Here is a 15,766-nt window from a genome sequence, read left to right as displayed (position 1 = left end):
TCTTTTCCATCCATGTACAGATCTTTTCCATCCATCCAGAATATTTTTCCTGCACCAAGGCATATTGAATGTGCACCACGAATAGGAACACAAAATCTGTCTGTGGGTCCTGTGTTAATCAGCTGGCTAGCATTTGAATCTCTCCTGAGTGTCCACACAAGTGCATGGCTTACAGGAAACACTATACATTTGGCTAGTACAATTCTCAAACAAAGCTCTTCTCCCCAACTCCCCTCCCCTTATAAAGACTTTCCACAGTGTTTAGGGAAACTATCCAAAGCTAGCGCCATGTCCATAACAGTACAAAAAGGGTCACAGACACGCTCACATGCGTGTGACCATTCTGTGCAGTTCAGAGGGAGAAGAAAAAGCAGGTGTTCTTATACATACTGAACACAATATAAACAATTGATTTGTTCTCCTTAGATAAACTATTTGTTTTGCTGTTTTTTTAGTAACAATAAGTAGTAATATGGTCCCTGCTATTAATAATGGAAACCTTCTCCAGATTGCTTTATCTGGTCACTGCTGACATCTGAATTTCATATCTTTCGCAAGATCAATGAATTGCAATATTGCAAGGCACAGCAGCTACTGGAATTTGATGTTCTTTGGCAGCGGGATGGCATGCTAATTGCAGTGTGTTATGATAGGATAAGGGTAGCACTGAAACTCATTAGTATTCTACCACATGTTAAATACTTGTATGTTTTTACAAACCATGTTAGACTTTACCAGAAAAAAACAAACAAAAACAGAATTTCAGTCACTCTATGAAAGCCTGTCATAATTTTTGCAATGAAACAACTTGCTTAGCTACTGAAGCATAATGTGTCAACAAGATGGAATTCCACTTTCTAGAGGCTAGAGTACCCAGTCAATAGAAGAAAGCAATACATGATTACTGCCTAGAGCTTGTGGTATAATGCTAGCAACTCAGCATTTAGCAATAATGGAAAATGTCTGTCTCATTTTCATTCCCCTTGAAAGAAAAAAAAAGTCACAATATGATGTCCTGAAACACTTCTGCTCTGAGGCAGCTCCTTAATCTCAACAATATCCTCAAACATTACCTTGTCCAGAGTAATATATTTATGGTAAGTTTTCTTAAAAGTGCAAATGTAATAAAATGCAGGAAAAGAACAGAAATGTGAACTATAATAATGAAGAGTGGCCTTTCAATTTTAGCAGAGCATATTGGCTGCCTTCCTGATTTCTGCTTTAAAGTTTCAAAAACGGCTTGAGATCTTTTTGCTGTGTCCCCTCACAAACCCAATGTTACTCTCAGATATCACATCCAAGGTAGCAGGCTCTATCATCATTTTTTTCCTCATCTTAAAACTAAGGCAAAATTTCAGATTGTTGCATACATAGTTCTTTGTTACTCATTATCTGGTTATAGATCTTAGGGGTTTGGAAAAAATCCGTTTTATGTGGCTAGCAAATATTTTCCTGAAATACCAATGTACTTGGTGTGACTGGCTCTGTATTTTTAAAATAGCTTTAAACATATCTAATTTTACATATTCACTACTGAAGTACAACAGCACTTGTTATTTAACTGAACAAGTTTATGTAGCTGATTAAAAAGTTAAGTCTTTTCCCTTGGCAGATTTTAAATCATTCTTAGCAATGTACTACATATAAAAAATTGTCCTAAAATCAGATGGCTTAAGAATGGAAAGTTCCCCACTTGAAGGAGCGGGCTGACTAGTGAAAGGCGCTGCACTTGTACTGAACTCTGTCACAGAGAATGTTTATAGGTGACAGCTATGTGAACGCAAAGCTGTTTTCTACAACCTGTGTTTGTATTTTGCTGTTTTGCATGTTATATTTTTACACTAATATGTTTAAGATTACTGAAGGTTGAAAATTTTCCAATGGAACTGTTTTCTGAAAGAAAATGCTAAGAATGTGCTGACCCAGTCAAAACTCTGAAAAGAAATCAGATCGGCCCCAAAGAAGGCTGCTTAGCGGCCTACCAGCAGGGAAGCAAGTTGCCTGGCTCACAGCTCCCAGACTCTCCAGCTGCCTTCCTGGCAAGCTGCCAGGTTTCCCGGGCTCTGAAAGTCCCCCAAAAATATGCTGAAGATGACATGCAGACTATTTTGATCGTTTCTGGTGTATGCTTCCTTAACTATGGAAAAGCAACCAAGAAATGCTTGTAAGAATGTAACAGATATATGCAATACCTAACTTTAGCCATTTTGGTCTATGGAAAAGGAATACTTGAATATAATTTATTCCTCAGTAAATACTTGCAGTCCTGCAGCCTTAAAATTCCACCTGCCCTTCATGAAGGGCACGTCCCCACACCCCAAGAGCTCAGTGAATTTAGTGGGAGTTTCCAAACAGAACAGTAAATCTACTGGTCAATGGGGGGGGGGGGGGTTAAAATTTGATTTTTATATAGTCATTCTCAGCCTTCATGGCTAAGGTCCCAGGTTTTCTCATGCCACTAGGAATGCATGTCACAAAGTAACGTTGAGATTTGCACTTGTGGATTCTGTAATTAACAGAGGAGGGCAGAAAGAAGGGGTACAAAGATACCCCTTATGATTCCCTCATCCTATACCATTTATACTGACATCTCAGTCCTCAACATCATTTAGAACAGTTTAGGGCTGGCTGGCTCTGGCCACACATAGAAAAGTCAGCTACCAAAGATTGTTAGAGCATAGTAGTACTCTGGCTCTTACACCCTTGCTCTTAGCTGTGCCCCCAACATGCATATTATGCCAAGATGAAGGTGAAAAGAAAGTCTTAAATTATAGCTAAATTGGTTCTACACTATCCAGGATTACCCCTCCATTCTAAACGATTCCCTGTCTGCTGGATCTGCTGGCACAACACACGTTTCTTTACTGCTAAAGTAATGTGAAGGGACCACACCTGAGGAGAGACACTGCATCTAAAATGTCTCTTCTACTTCTCACTATAATAATTTAAGATTATTTGTATGAATTCTTCAGGTGTGTGAAATGTATGTGTACACTACAGCATCCATTTTAATAAGTAATATACTTTTCCTAGGAGTTCAGTCCTAACCTCATCAGGTTCTCTGTTTTAAACTTGAAGTTTTTCTTTGATAATACAGGAAGGAAGGAATATTCTAGAATAGCATAAAACAAGACAGAGATGTTTTATTTACAGAGCTTTCATGGTCTTTGATTACTTCAGCTTCTCCTATACCTAGGCCAGTTGGTACAGTCTATAAGGTCTTTGATATTTTGTTGCTATTTTCTTGCATTAAGCATGTCAACATTTTACATCTGAGCTATAAAAGTAGAGAGCTAGGTCTGCTGAATAGCAGAACAACAGTGCATAATAATGCTAATACCTTTGGAAATTAATTAATATTTTACGAGTAATAAAAAAGTGTGAACGATTAGCCAAGACTGATAGCCAGTCTGTAGCAACACTACATATGGGCGACTGTTCATAACTGAGAAAAAAAGATTTCTCCATATTGTTCCATCAGTTGAAAATAAACATCGCCAGATTCACATTTTCTTTAAAAGGATCACAGCTGGATTGCAACGGACATTAAACAGAAGCATATAAATAAAACCCAGCTAATTCCTTCTCTTAGAATGCACAATGCATTTGTCTGATGGCCCCTTTTGAAACTTGTAAATTGTTTTACATATGGTATACTATAACCTGCAAGAGAGACTTGTGCCAGACTTTGTCCTTTTTCTCACCATGATAAAGAGAACTCACTTGTAACCCTGATTCTGAAATCAGGAAGTCTGTACAGAGGTAGACTACTCCCCAAGGTGCCTGTAACTAGTTGTGACTCTCTGCTGTGGCTCCCCCTCTGCTGGTCACATGGGAATTAGCTCTTCCAGCCTCTCGAATGCCCTCTTCCAGGTCTCCCTAACCAGGTGAGCTTGCCCAGGGTCTTGCTCATTTCCCTTTGCTGGGTGAGGCTTCCTGCCCTCATCCCGGTAGGCAGAAACCCTCCTCAAATGTCCACACCTCCCGCAAGTTCTCACCTCTGTCGCTAGCCTCCTCGTTCTGAGATTCTCCCTCTGCCCTCGAAGAACGTTTCTGTATTCTCTCTACAGAAGTCTTACAAGGGTCCTCTGTTCCTTGACCACCTGCCCCAACTGTTCAGGAAGGGTCCACTGCCCCTCCCATTGCCTCTGCTCATTCTCCGCTAAGTCCTGCAGCAGGCTTTCCAGCTTTTCCTGCTCTGGTCAATCCCCTTCTGCTGGGATCCTGACACAGGGACTGCCCACGAGCCCTCTGCAAAGAAGGAATCCACACACCTGGGGTCCATCATCCTTGCCATCCTCACTTTCAGTACTTCTTCAGGTACAGTTCAATCAGTCCTTGTTCACTTCCCCTTGTACCGGGGTGGATCACAACTGCCCACATTTGCCACTAAATGTTACCTGATGTGACTCGCTACTGTGGCACTTCCTGCTGGTCACATGGGAATGAACTCTTCCAACCTCCAGACCACCCTCTTCAGGCCTGTGTCACACAGGCTGTTGCCTATCAATTTGTTCTCTCACCTTATATCAGGACCCGAGTCCCTCCCAGATCACAGAACCCTGTGCTGCCCTCCTATAATGCCACACACTGTGGTGTTCTTCCCTCTCAGAGAAACTCAAACCCCTATACCCACCTTGCCACAGTGATCCGCTGCCAGGCTTCATCTAGCCCTTTATCTTAAGGGCAAACTGCTGCCTGAAATGGCCACTCATCATTGGCACAGGGCTAAAATGGCTGCCTTCTGCTGCTGTGGCTGCCTCTCTGCTGCCCTAGTACCCTCAGACCTTGTCTCTGGGGCATGCCTCGCCAGAGCTTCCCTGGCTCACTCTGTCTTTAGTACTCAACTCCAGCAGGCAGCTGGACAAAGAAATCAATTCCAGAATCTGCCAGGCCAACGGGGCACTAGGATGTCTGAGAGCGTTAGTGTTGAATCAGCACAATACCCGACAGTCCACTAAACTGAAAGTGTACAAGGCTGTAGTCCTGACCAGTCTCCTCTATGGCTGTGAAACCTGGGCCTTGTACAGAAAACAAACTGCTGGAGCGCTTCCACACATGCAGCCTCAGGTCAATACTGCCCATTCAATGGCAGGACAGAGTTATGAACCTGGAAGTCCTGGACAGAGCAGGAACCATGAGCATCAATGCCATGATTCTGAAAGCCCAGCTTCGCTGGACAGGGCACGTCATATGAATGGAGGAGTCAAGAATCCCTAAGCAACTCGTCTATGGTGAACTCTCCCAGGGCAAAAGGAATCAAGGTAGGCCTCGCAAGAAGTACAAAGACTGTGTGAAGGCCAACATTGTTCATGCTGGTTTAAAACCAGATCAGCTAGAGCAGCATGCAAAAGACCGAACAGGCTGGCGTGTTCTTGTACAACACATGTATGACAACTTTGAAGGGCAGCGATGAGTACGCCTCATTGATGCTCGTGAGAGGAAGAAAGCAACAGCAGCAGCTGCACCAACAGAGCCAGGACAATTCCCTTGCCCCCGCTGTGAATGCGCATGCTATTCAAAGCTTGGGCTCTTCAGCCACATGCGAGTCCACAACTGATGAGCCTGTGCAAGCTCAAGACGTCATCGTTGGACACGGACTACCTACTTCCAGCAGGCAGCTAGGTCCCTCTCCCTCCAGGGCTTGAGTCTCCTGACCCTGCCCAGCCATCTCTTCTAAACAGCTCTCCTGGGCTCTGATTGGCTCCCCAGATAAGCCCTCCCCACAGCTGTTTTAACCCTTTCTATACCACTATGGGGCAACTGCTCCACCAAAGTACCTAGTTTATGGCTTAGAATGCATCATATGACTCCTCCATGAGGGTTCTGCAGAAAAATAATCTTCTCTAAGGATAGGTTTTGCAGTGTGTGTGTGTGAGAGAGAGAGATGAATCGGAGCCCTGATTTTTGCCCTGTTCTCTCACACTTTGGGGTAAGATTTTAGGGGACCACCAACAACATGTCTCACAAACGGTGCTAACATTTCCAGTCATTCTGTCTGTGAAGCGTGTCCCTCTTCAACAGCTCTTAACACAAAGAAATGATCAGGTAAAAATCAAACAACATAATTTGGTCAGTAGCTACTTCTGCAGAAACTCCTTAAAAGAAAACACAACAGCTTGCTGAACTGGTCAATATACAAAGCCTTTAAACTAGGTACATTTACAGAGCAATTGCAGACTCACAATGATAAAGTGGGACCTGATTTTTATCCCTTTACAGTAGAGAGTAGAGCAAAAATTATTTGTGATTTTAGCTTTTTATATCAATTCTGAAATTTAATCAGAGGCATTTCTTTTGGTTTAATCACCCTTATGTCTCATTGCTTTTCCACCTCCACTCTTTGTTTTGTAGCCCTAGTACCCATTTAAAAAATCTGAGAAACTCAGTGTTTTACATGCACCGTGGCATGTAAAGATAGAACATTGTACCAAGGTCAACAGAGGCAAACCTACCTATAGAAGATAAGTTACTGTAACTTCCTAGTTCAGCAAACAATTATTTTTCAATGCTATCAATCTGTGCAACAGGAAAACCACAGTACAAAGTACTTTTTCTATCACAAGAAGACAACAGCAACAGCATGCTGCAATTTTATATATAGTGCAATTTTATAAATATATATATATTTTCTCTCCTTCCAGCACTGGCATGGATTTAGTAATAATATCAGGCACAGGAGCACTCCCTTGGTACCAGCATCCGTTAGTCACTTCAAGTTCTCATTTAGTTGGGCTTTTTGCATATATAATGTTTTTCCCTCGCCCTTTTTGTTTTAAGATACAGTGGTAATTTTATTTAAGAAAAACACTGATACACCTGGTCTGACCTCTTAGCATAACATATTTTCCAATGCTGCTTATTTTATTTTACTAAAAATACCATTCATTCTGCACATCCCTAGTTAAAAACACTTTATGAGACAATAAAGCACTGAGGTTTCTGCATTAATATTCATTATGTTTCATAAAATACCCACACAATGTCACCGAGGTATCATTGACTGGTCATTCTCTCTCACCTTATCCCTCTGTCCAATTAAGAAGGGTGGTACTAATACAATAATAAATGGTTTGTACCAGATCTTATTCAGATTTGCTAAGTGCTGGGAATAAAAAGTCAAAGCTCTTGTCTTGTCATTTGCACAGTTCAACTGCTCACTGGAACTGCTTAGATCAGCAACTTCTCAAACCAATTAAGGCAAAGGATTCTGGGATGGACATACTCTACATGACAAAGTAGTGATTTCTACACTCTGGCATGGTATTCAAATTGTTTATTGAAAGCTACTGAATCTCACTGTGGTATGAAGGGTAATTCAGAGTCATCGATGTGAAAGGGAAATCCATTTTTAGCTTCTTTTTTTCAATCCTGCAATCTCAATTGATTCCCAATGAGCTATAACGAAAGTGCAGAGCCTTACCCCACAGCCCAGGCCGTTGCTTGGCTCACATACTATTTTTCTCACTTCTGGTTCAGGAAGCAGCCCAGCTCCACATCCTGGAGTAGGACACAGCACTCCACCCATCTGGAGCAGGCACTCTTCTGCACCATAGCGCTGGTAGCGGTTGTACTGCAAAGCAAAACACATGAACTGTTGTTCAAGGAGCTTGGGCCCAGAGGGAAAAATCCAAATTTTCCTGCTCCCTCTTATCTTGGTCAATGAAGCTAGCAGTTCCCATGCTTCATTTTACACAGTAACTTCAGTTAGGCTGTCAAATATTTGCATCATCTAAGTTTTGCCACATTGTTTCAGTAAACAGGGTAAATGCCACAACGCTTCATTTCACATTTGATACAAGTTGAGGGGAGGAAAGCAAAGAGTTGTAGACAGAAATTAACAGTATAATGTATCAGAGACAAACTATTCTGCAATTACAGAAGACAACTTTCTTTGAAAAGCATATTCTAGGCAGACAAACTGAGCCTCAAAAATCTCTCTCTGGGTAGCTATTTTAATTTCACAAGTAGTTGAGTAACAATTTATTTTAATTTCATGTTGCTCCCTCTGCAGCGTCAGAGTGTTTCACAAACATTGATTTAGTAGCCTCACAACACCCTGGGCAGAAGTATATCCATTTTAAAGATAGAGGCACCAGAAGGCAGTGCTTTTTTTGTGTTGGTACTTGCTGGTACCGAGTACTGGTACTGCTGCAGCCCCTGCCATGGGATTGGCTGGGGGTGGGGAGCCAGCTGAATGATCTATCCAAGTTTGCAGAGGAAGTCTGTGCCAGGGTCAGAAATAAAACCCAGATCCTCTGAGTTCTTAGCCTTAGCCATGACACCATTCTTCTGTCTGTGTAAGGAAGAAGTATAAACTAGACTGTCTTTGCCATTTACTATGTCAGGACTGCTTGCAGAGTACAGGTGGAGTGATAGCAACCAATCCTAAGTAAAGATATCTAAGGATGTCTCTCATTTACCACAAGGGTTAAACACAGCCAGAGAACTTGTGGAAGGTAGGGAAGGAGGAAGAGACAGAAAGGATAGAAATAACAGTGGTCCAAATAGTGGGAATATTTTCCCACTTAATGAGTGAGTCAATTAGTATACAACAAATAACAGCAATTAAAGTTCAGTTATTACATAAAAGCCAATTTCTACCTTTGAACTATGGTACACTTTTCCATGTGCCAGCAAGCCTTCTGCTGAGGTTGGAGTATATGCCATACTAAATTAATCCCTGTGCCCACGGATCAAAACCAAATGTGGAGTTTGGCGCTCCTAAATGAGTTTGCAATTTTGGTCTGGATGGAATCTAAGCTTGTGTAACATCCACATTGCAGGAGCAGGAAGAAGTGTAAATTAAGCCAATGCTAACTTCCTGATCCACCCATTGGACTTTTAATTACTGGTGCAACTGCAAAAATACAAATACCTGGTATAGTCATGACTTCTGCCATGGCAGTAAGTACAGGTTGATTCTCTCTAATCCAGAGCTCTTGAGACCTGATTGATCCAGGACAAGAGAATTTGCCATACCAAGGGAAGTCAATATTGTCTAGCAACATTACCAACACTTCCACTCCTTACTGGGCTCTTAGAAGACATTTAGGGGGTAAATTACAGGTAAATAAGAGAATATCCTTTGGCCCCGGTAGCTGATAGAGGGCCTTGTAGAGGAGGCAGCCAGTGGGCACTACCCCTGAGCATCTGGCTGCATCCTGGGCCTGGATATATGCCTGACGCAGTTCCTTGACTTTACAGCTTACCTAGTCGGCCATGCATGTATGTGTGTGCACGCGCATGCAGCCCTGGGTGGTGAGACCTGCCGACAGCTGGACGAATGTTGCGGCATTCCAGTGCCAGCCACTGGTGTGAAGGAGCATCTCCTTGTCTCCCCACAGTCCTAAAAGGTCTTTAATCTCCCCCTTGCTTCAGTGGGAGGCCTCCTCCTTCATCCCCTGCTGGCCTCCTGGGCTCCCTCTGTTAGGTCAGTCAGGGGACATGGGGCAGGGGCAAGGTGGTCCTTTACACTGGCCATGGGGCCAGTGGGATGCCTCACTGGGCTCTGAGTTGCTGGACAAGCATGCTCCTTGAGGCTCGTGGAGCTCCTGCAGCCAGCATGCTCTCAGTTTCCTGCCATGGGGTTTCAGGGTCCCCGCGTCTTTAAACGTGGCTGGATGCGTTGACCATAGACCCAGCTTGTGCTGGCAGGGGCGTCTCCACATGCAGCTAGCTGGCACCATGGAGGACTGCCACTGGCCCGCAGAGCGTTTTCACACACCTTCTTTCGAAAGGGGATTTCAAAAGAAGGCTGTCTTCCTGAAACCAGAATGGAAGAGCCATTTTGAAAGGAGTACTGCATTCTTTCAAAATTTCTTTTTTGCGTGCAGAAGTTCTGTGGGATCTTTTGAAAGGGATCCTCCTTTTGAAAAGTATTTTGAAAGAATATGCTAGTATAGATACAGCCAAGATGAGTACACAGCTAGCACTCAGCTATTTCAAAATAATGTGTCCACATTGATAGGGTACCCTGGGAGGGATTGAAGCCCCCTATTTCTAAACAGCCCCTATTCCCTGTCTATGCAGCCGCTATTCTGAAATATCTATTTTGGAATATACACTCTTCTTTGTAAAATGAGGTTTACAGAATTCAAAATAAGCCACCCACTATTTCAAACTTATTTCAAAACAAAGGTTTCATTATGTAGACGCTTGCAGAGTTATTTTGGAATAGCAGACATTATTCTGAAATAATTTAGCTGCATAGACACAGCCTTGGCGCTTCTTAACACTTTAACACATGAAAATTTTGGATAACCAAAAATACAATCATACCACAACTATGGAAAAAATGAAATAAGTCCAGCCCCCCAACACAGAGAGGATGCAAATGAGCACTTTAATATAAACAAAGGGGGTCCCCACGCACACTTTGCTGATACAATTTCAGAGGCCCCTTTTCATTTTGCAGGAATTACACGCTACACTAATACATTTTTTCCACTGTATTTTAAAGCCAGTTTGAGAGTTTTCAATGCTACAGCCAAGTTACATAATATCCATGTTAAAAATAATAATCTTATGTCCTGTGTTATAAATCTTTCCCAAACAATTTGCAAAATCCATAAAAATACATCTTTCTGTATTAAACAAAATACAAAAGCTAAGGGGAGACACGCCTTTTAGAGAAGAATCACTCAACGTATAAGGGGCAGGAGCAAATTAGTTGAAAATTGGGGATGGATTTCTTACATGCTTTACAGTCTTCTTTTTAGAAAGGAATGTAAAGACATCAGCATTTAGGGAGGCATATTTGACACATATCTGCAAGGTCCCCTTGAACGTGGGGACTCAATGAGTCAAATGGTGTTTAACATTACTATGCATGAACCCATTTATCCCAGGGTAATGGGATAAATATTTAATGTTGAATCTATCAGTTTTCAACCAAGTCTGTGATCCTTGCAGTAAATATGTTGAGTGCTCAGAGTCATTCTGCTGCCCTGGAACGGAAGTGCTGGTAATCACAGCTGCAAAACTCTCTGAGGACCTCATTTTAGTTCAGAGCACAGAGTGGACCTGAAGGTGAGGAGGGAGATTGTCTTACCCTCTCTCAAAACATAACATTCAATTGTGCTGAATGCTTGATTGTTAATAGCTTCCTAATATAGGCACAAACACCAGCAGCAATACTATAGTTGAGAGTCTGTCACCATTTCTATTACAAATCCTCAGCTGAAAAAAGAAAATGATTTCCAGTCTCAAACGTGGCATAAAAGAAGTCAGCAAGACTTCCCCCCCTTAATAAAGAAAGTTTCATGACAAAAATCATTTTTGTCCTTATAAGTTATAGAAAGGAAAATTGATTTGCAGGAATCAAGTGGAAAAAAATAAGTTATATTTTGCCCAACAAATGACATTTTATACTGGTTCAGCACAGAAATCGTGCCAAATCATTACACAATTATAGCACTGTCAAAAGTGATTTTTATACCATACAAGGCAAAGAAATGGATCAGTTGGAAAACAGAGAAGATCCTACTAAATGCTTTTCACATTCTGCTATCCAGTTACAAGTCTGTCTCCTACCTCTATTGGTCAGATACATTTACAAAGGTGTTATTTTCCAGTATTTTTCTTTTCTGTCTACACTTTGAATCAATTAAAAGGGAGAAGCAGAATCCGTACAAGTCTTTTGTCATAACAAAAATCAGTTATATTAAAATATATGTTCTATTTTATGGTTAAAGAACAAAATACCTTACTTTATATTAAAGGTACATTTATAAATAGCTTACAAAGAGTTAATACACAACAAGTATGTGTTGAAATCATTTTTAATAGAATCCAAGAGGGCAACAGATTGTTGTCAGAGAGCAGCTCCAACAGCAGTGCCCTCTGACAACAGGTCATGGCATGAACGGTGCAGTGATTTCTTCCCTGAAGTAATGCGAAAAAGACTCTTTTTTAGGATGCTTTGCTTCACAATATTACTCCTTGGCGGGTCTGGGTTTATTATAAGAACACGGTGCAAACAGCCCAAAAATGTCAAGTCCCAAAACATGATTTGCACAAGCAACCTTTAAAATCACTCATCCTCAAGGCCATCAATGTGTCACAGATCACATTCCGGTGTCTTCCACCACACTTGGATTCTTTGCTGTTCTTCTTCTGTCCCTATTTCAGGACAGCCTCCACAGCCCTTTCAGCTGGTGTGCAACCTACTCTTTCTAGCAGGAACCCCCACAGCATCTCTGATGAGTGATCTTCCTCACAAAAAAGCATTCCTCAGTCCTCCTCACCTTCTCCTTTGTTCTTCTGGGCCCAGCTCTTCCATACAGAGACGGTAGCTGCTAAACCTTGCCAGTGCTCTCCCTTCCTTCAGCCTTCTCCAGCCTTTGGCACTCTGGCTGAGAGTCTGTCGGCAACTCCTTGGGGCTCCTATTCCCACCTTCTGTCCTTTCCAGCCCTAGCTCTCTATCTTGGGGACACTAGCCAGCAAACCCCTCATTGCTCCGCTTTCCTTCAACCTTCCCCTGAGAAACAACATCTTTATTAGGCACCTCTCGCCTATCTCTCCTTCCACACTCCCATTCAGGCAGCTCTGGTTCACATGGACTCAAATTCTGGATGTGCCAAATGGGCCAATGGACCAAATGGAAGCACCTTTCTAAAAAAGGAGAGCTGGATCCATTTCATATTCTGGAGCCAGCCATCCTGTGACTGTTGCATTCAACCATTGGTTATAACTCTCTAAAACCTTCTACTTAGCAACATGTATAACACACAGAACTCATTTCTGTAACATGTTTATAGCACGTGAAATTTTCATAAGTGCCCAGCCTAATTCATCTTCAGATACAATGAGCAAAACACACATTTGACATAGGTTGCATACGTCTGTATCACCCAGGCATGTTTGAAAATATTACACATCTATTTATCATTTATTAGCACCTTACTAAATATACACCCAGAAATGACATTAAATGGTACTGAAAAAACTATACTTATGATAAAAGTATACTCCATCATTTCAGACAAACTCCTGAATGATCTAACGGATGAGGTACTGGACAAGACAGCTACTCAAGAGATCTTGGCTCAGTTTTAGACTCAGCCACACACTTTGTGGGGAACTTTACATACAACAATTTGTCTGTGTCTAGGTTAGCTCCCACCTTTGAAGGGGGCACGTTAATTCGGGTGTTGGGAGATTATTAACGAAGTGCTGCATATTCACCACAGCACTTCATTAGTAATCTCCCTTGGCCCTGATTACCATGCCCCCTTCAAAGTTGGGGACAAATGTAGACACAGTCTTTATCTATTCAGCACCTCCATCTCTCATCTTTAAAGTGGGGTGATATTTCCCTACCTCACAGGGATATTGAAAGCATAAAAATTGATTAATAATGGAGAGATCATCAGGTATTACAGTTATGAGGACCATATAAGCAAAAAGAAATTAAAGTTTCTGCCAACAAGTTTTTAATATTGACAACTGGCATGAAAAAAAAAATCAACTAATTATCCTTAGAGACTAGTTTAAAAGTAACCCCATTTAAATTTGTGAGGCATTCAGATATCACTGTGATGAAGGCTAAAAAAAATCTATCATTAAAAAGCAGAGACTAGATTTTCACACATAAAAAAGGGAAAACTTGTATAAGTGTAAATTTCCCAATTAACAATATTTAAAAATGCTTAATGTACACTTCCATTTATGATTACTTTTAAGTGACAAGCACTCCATCAACTAAGTCTTTTGCCTGCAACGTATATTAATGCTACAGGAGAACAACTTGCTGAGGAGTTCTGAAAGATCAGGTAATTCTGTGGACTGGAAAGGGAACCATAGTAACCATAATATTATTTTTATGACACAAAATTGAATGTAGCCAGGTTGCTAGTAATCAAACATCACAACATCTGAGGGTGGTGGCAATGTTTGGGTATTCAGTATATTTGGAACTTCAAAGGGTCAATGTACCAAAGCTTAAAGCAATCATTAGCACAGGTGACTGGGAACCCACATTTAAGTAGTGGATGTTTACAAAAGCTATGTATCGTTCAACACCACCCAGCTGGATGCCCCAACAGCTACGTTTCCACAGATATAAAACAGGTATGGTCACCGAAAGCCACGGGCCGCATGTACACTAGCAAGTTCTTTTGGAAAAATCAGACCCTTTTTTGAAAGAACATGCAGACTGTCCACACACAAAATGTGCTCTTCAATCTGGCATCAAAAGAACACAGCTCTTCTCCTGGAAGCCCTCTTCTGCTCTTGGATCAGGAAGAGCACCCCCTTTCGACAGCTTCTTTTGAAAAAGAGCATGTGAAGATGCTCCATGGGCCCTTTGTTGAAAGAGCAGTCCCCATGGCACCAGATTTTTTCGGTCTCTGGTCCGTTATTTTGAAAGAATGGGGGCCATGTACATGATCTCTATAGAAAGAGCAGATCATTCTTTTGATCTGATTTTTTGGCGTTGTTGTATGTGGACGTGCTTGTTTGAAAGATCTTCTGGAAGAAGAACTTTAGAAAGATCGCTGTAGTGATGTGGCCATAGTGTTTAAAAGGAGATTTGGAAATGATGCTAAAACACAATATAAAAGGAGGGAAAAACAGGAAAAATGGCAAGGAATATAAGCTATAAATTAAAAACGTGCATGTCAAAGGAAGCTAAACGAATCAATGAAATATCAATGGCCACTATAAACACAATACTATAGCATTCTAAAAACGTATTAGGAATCATAACCAACAGAAATCTTGAGGTTAGGTGTAAGTCCCTTTCTAGATGTGGATGGTAAATTTATAAATAATGCTGCAGAAAAGGCAGAAATGTATTTGGAAAAAAAAGCAGGAGAAAGTAGCCATCCCATGTGATGCTATGGATGGAATAGAAAGTTTACCATGTGAGAAAAAGGAGGATGTAAGCCAGCATCTGCTCAAATTAAACATTTTCACATCCATAGACCAGGATTACTTCCATCTCAGAATCTTGAAATAACCAACTAAAGAATGCTGCGTTACAATTGTTTTTTTTAAAAATGAATAGTGGAAACCTGGTCTAAGACCAAAGGATTATCAGTCTACCAATGTAGTTCTAATATTTAAAAAAGATTAAAAAGATTAACCTGATGTTGATTCTGGATAAAATACTGCAAGGGTTAATTTGGGACTCTATAGATAACTAATTAGAGGTTAAAACAGAATTCATACCAGACAGCATAATTTCATGGAAGATTACATCTTGTCAAACAAACCAGTTGTCTTACTCCTGCACCCCAAGATAACAGGTCTGACTATGAAAGACAACTGTGGTGAAGTAGCACACCTGGATTTCCCTGGCTTAAGGCATTTGACTTAGGTCAACTGTGGGCAAAAGTTGTGCTGCTGTGATTGATGCAGCTGCATTGATTCAGCAGGCCTCGTGAAGACATAACAAATGGAAGGAGGAGTGCTCCTCAGTTGACTTCACTCCAAAGAAAGATGGAAGTTATGTCAATGGAAGAGTGACTCCCAATGATAAAGAGTGGTGTAGAAACCATGTTAAGTCAATGTGAACTATGTCAACTTAAGTCACACAACTTACATTGGCTTAACCCTCTATTATAAAACAGGACCTTAGTTTCACATGATAGTTTGAGTGAAAAGTTTGCATCATGTGGAATTAAGAGAGCATGTTCAATGGTTTAGAAACTGGCTCACTGACAAATCTCAAAATGTAGCTGTTCATGAGGAGACTCAACAAGTGGAAGATTCCCAACAGGCTTCCAGAGGGATTGGTCCTTGGTTCAACAATTTTTTTTT

The 15,766-nt window shown here is 41.3% G+C and overlaps 1 protein-coding gene across 2 annotated transcripts in view; it reads right to left on the bottom strand.

The window, feature by feature from the left end:
* Positions 1-15,766, bottom strand: part of PRKN (parkin RBR E3 ubiquitin protein ligase) — a 1,267,469-nt gene that overhangs the window by 171,309 nt on the left and 1,080,394 nt on the right. For both annotated transcript variants that reach the window (XM_074988686.1, XM_074988685.1), the window contains one exon: positions 7,424-7,573. In XM_074988686.1, the coding sequence (XP_074844787.1) occupies positions 7,424-7,573 (150 nt within the window). The remainder of the gene's footprint in view (positions 1-7,423; positions 7,574-15,766) is intronic.

Source organism: Carettochelys insculpta, chromosome 3, assembly GCF_033958435.1.
Source record: "Carettochelys insculpta isolate YL-2023 chromosome 3, ASM3395843v1, whole genome shotgun sequence".
Lineage (NCBI taxonomy): Eukaryota > Metazoa > Chordata > Testudines > Carettochelyidae > Carettochelys > Carettochelys insculpta.
This window is presented reverse-complemented; position numbering and strand designations above follow the sequence as displayed.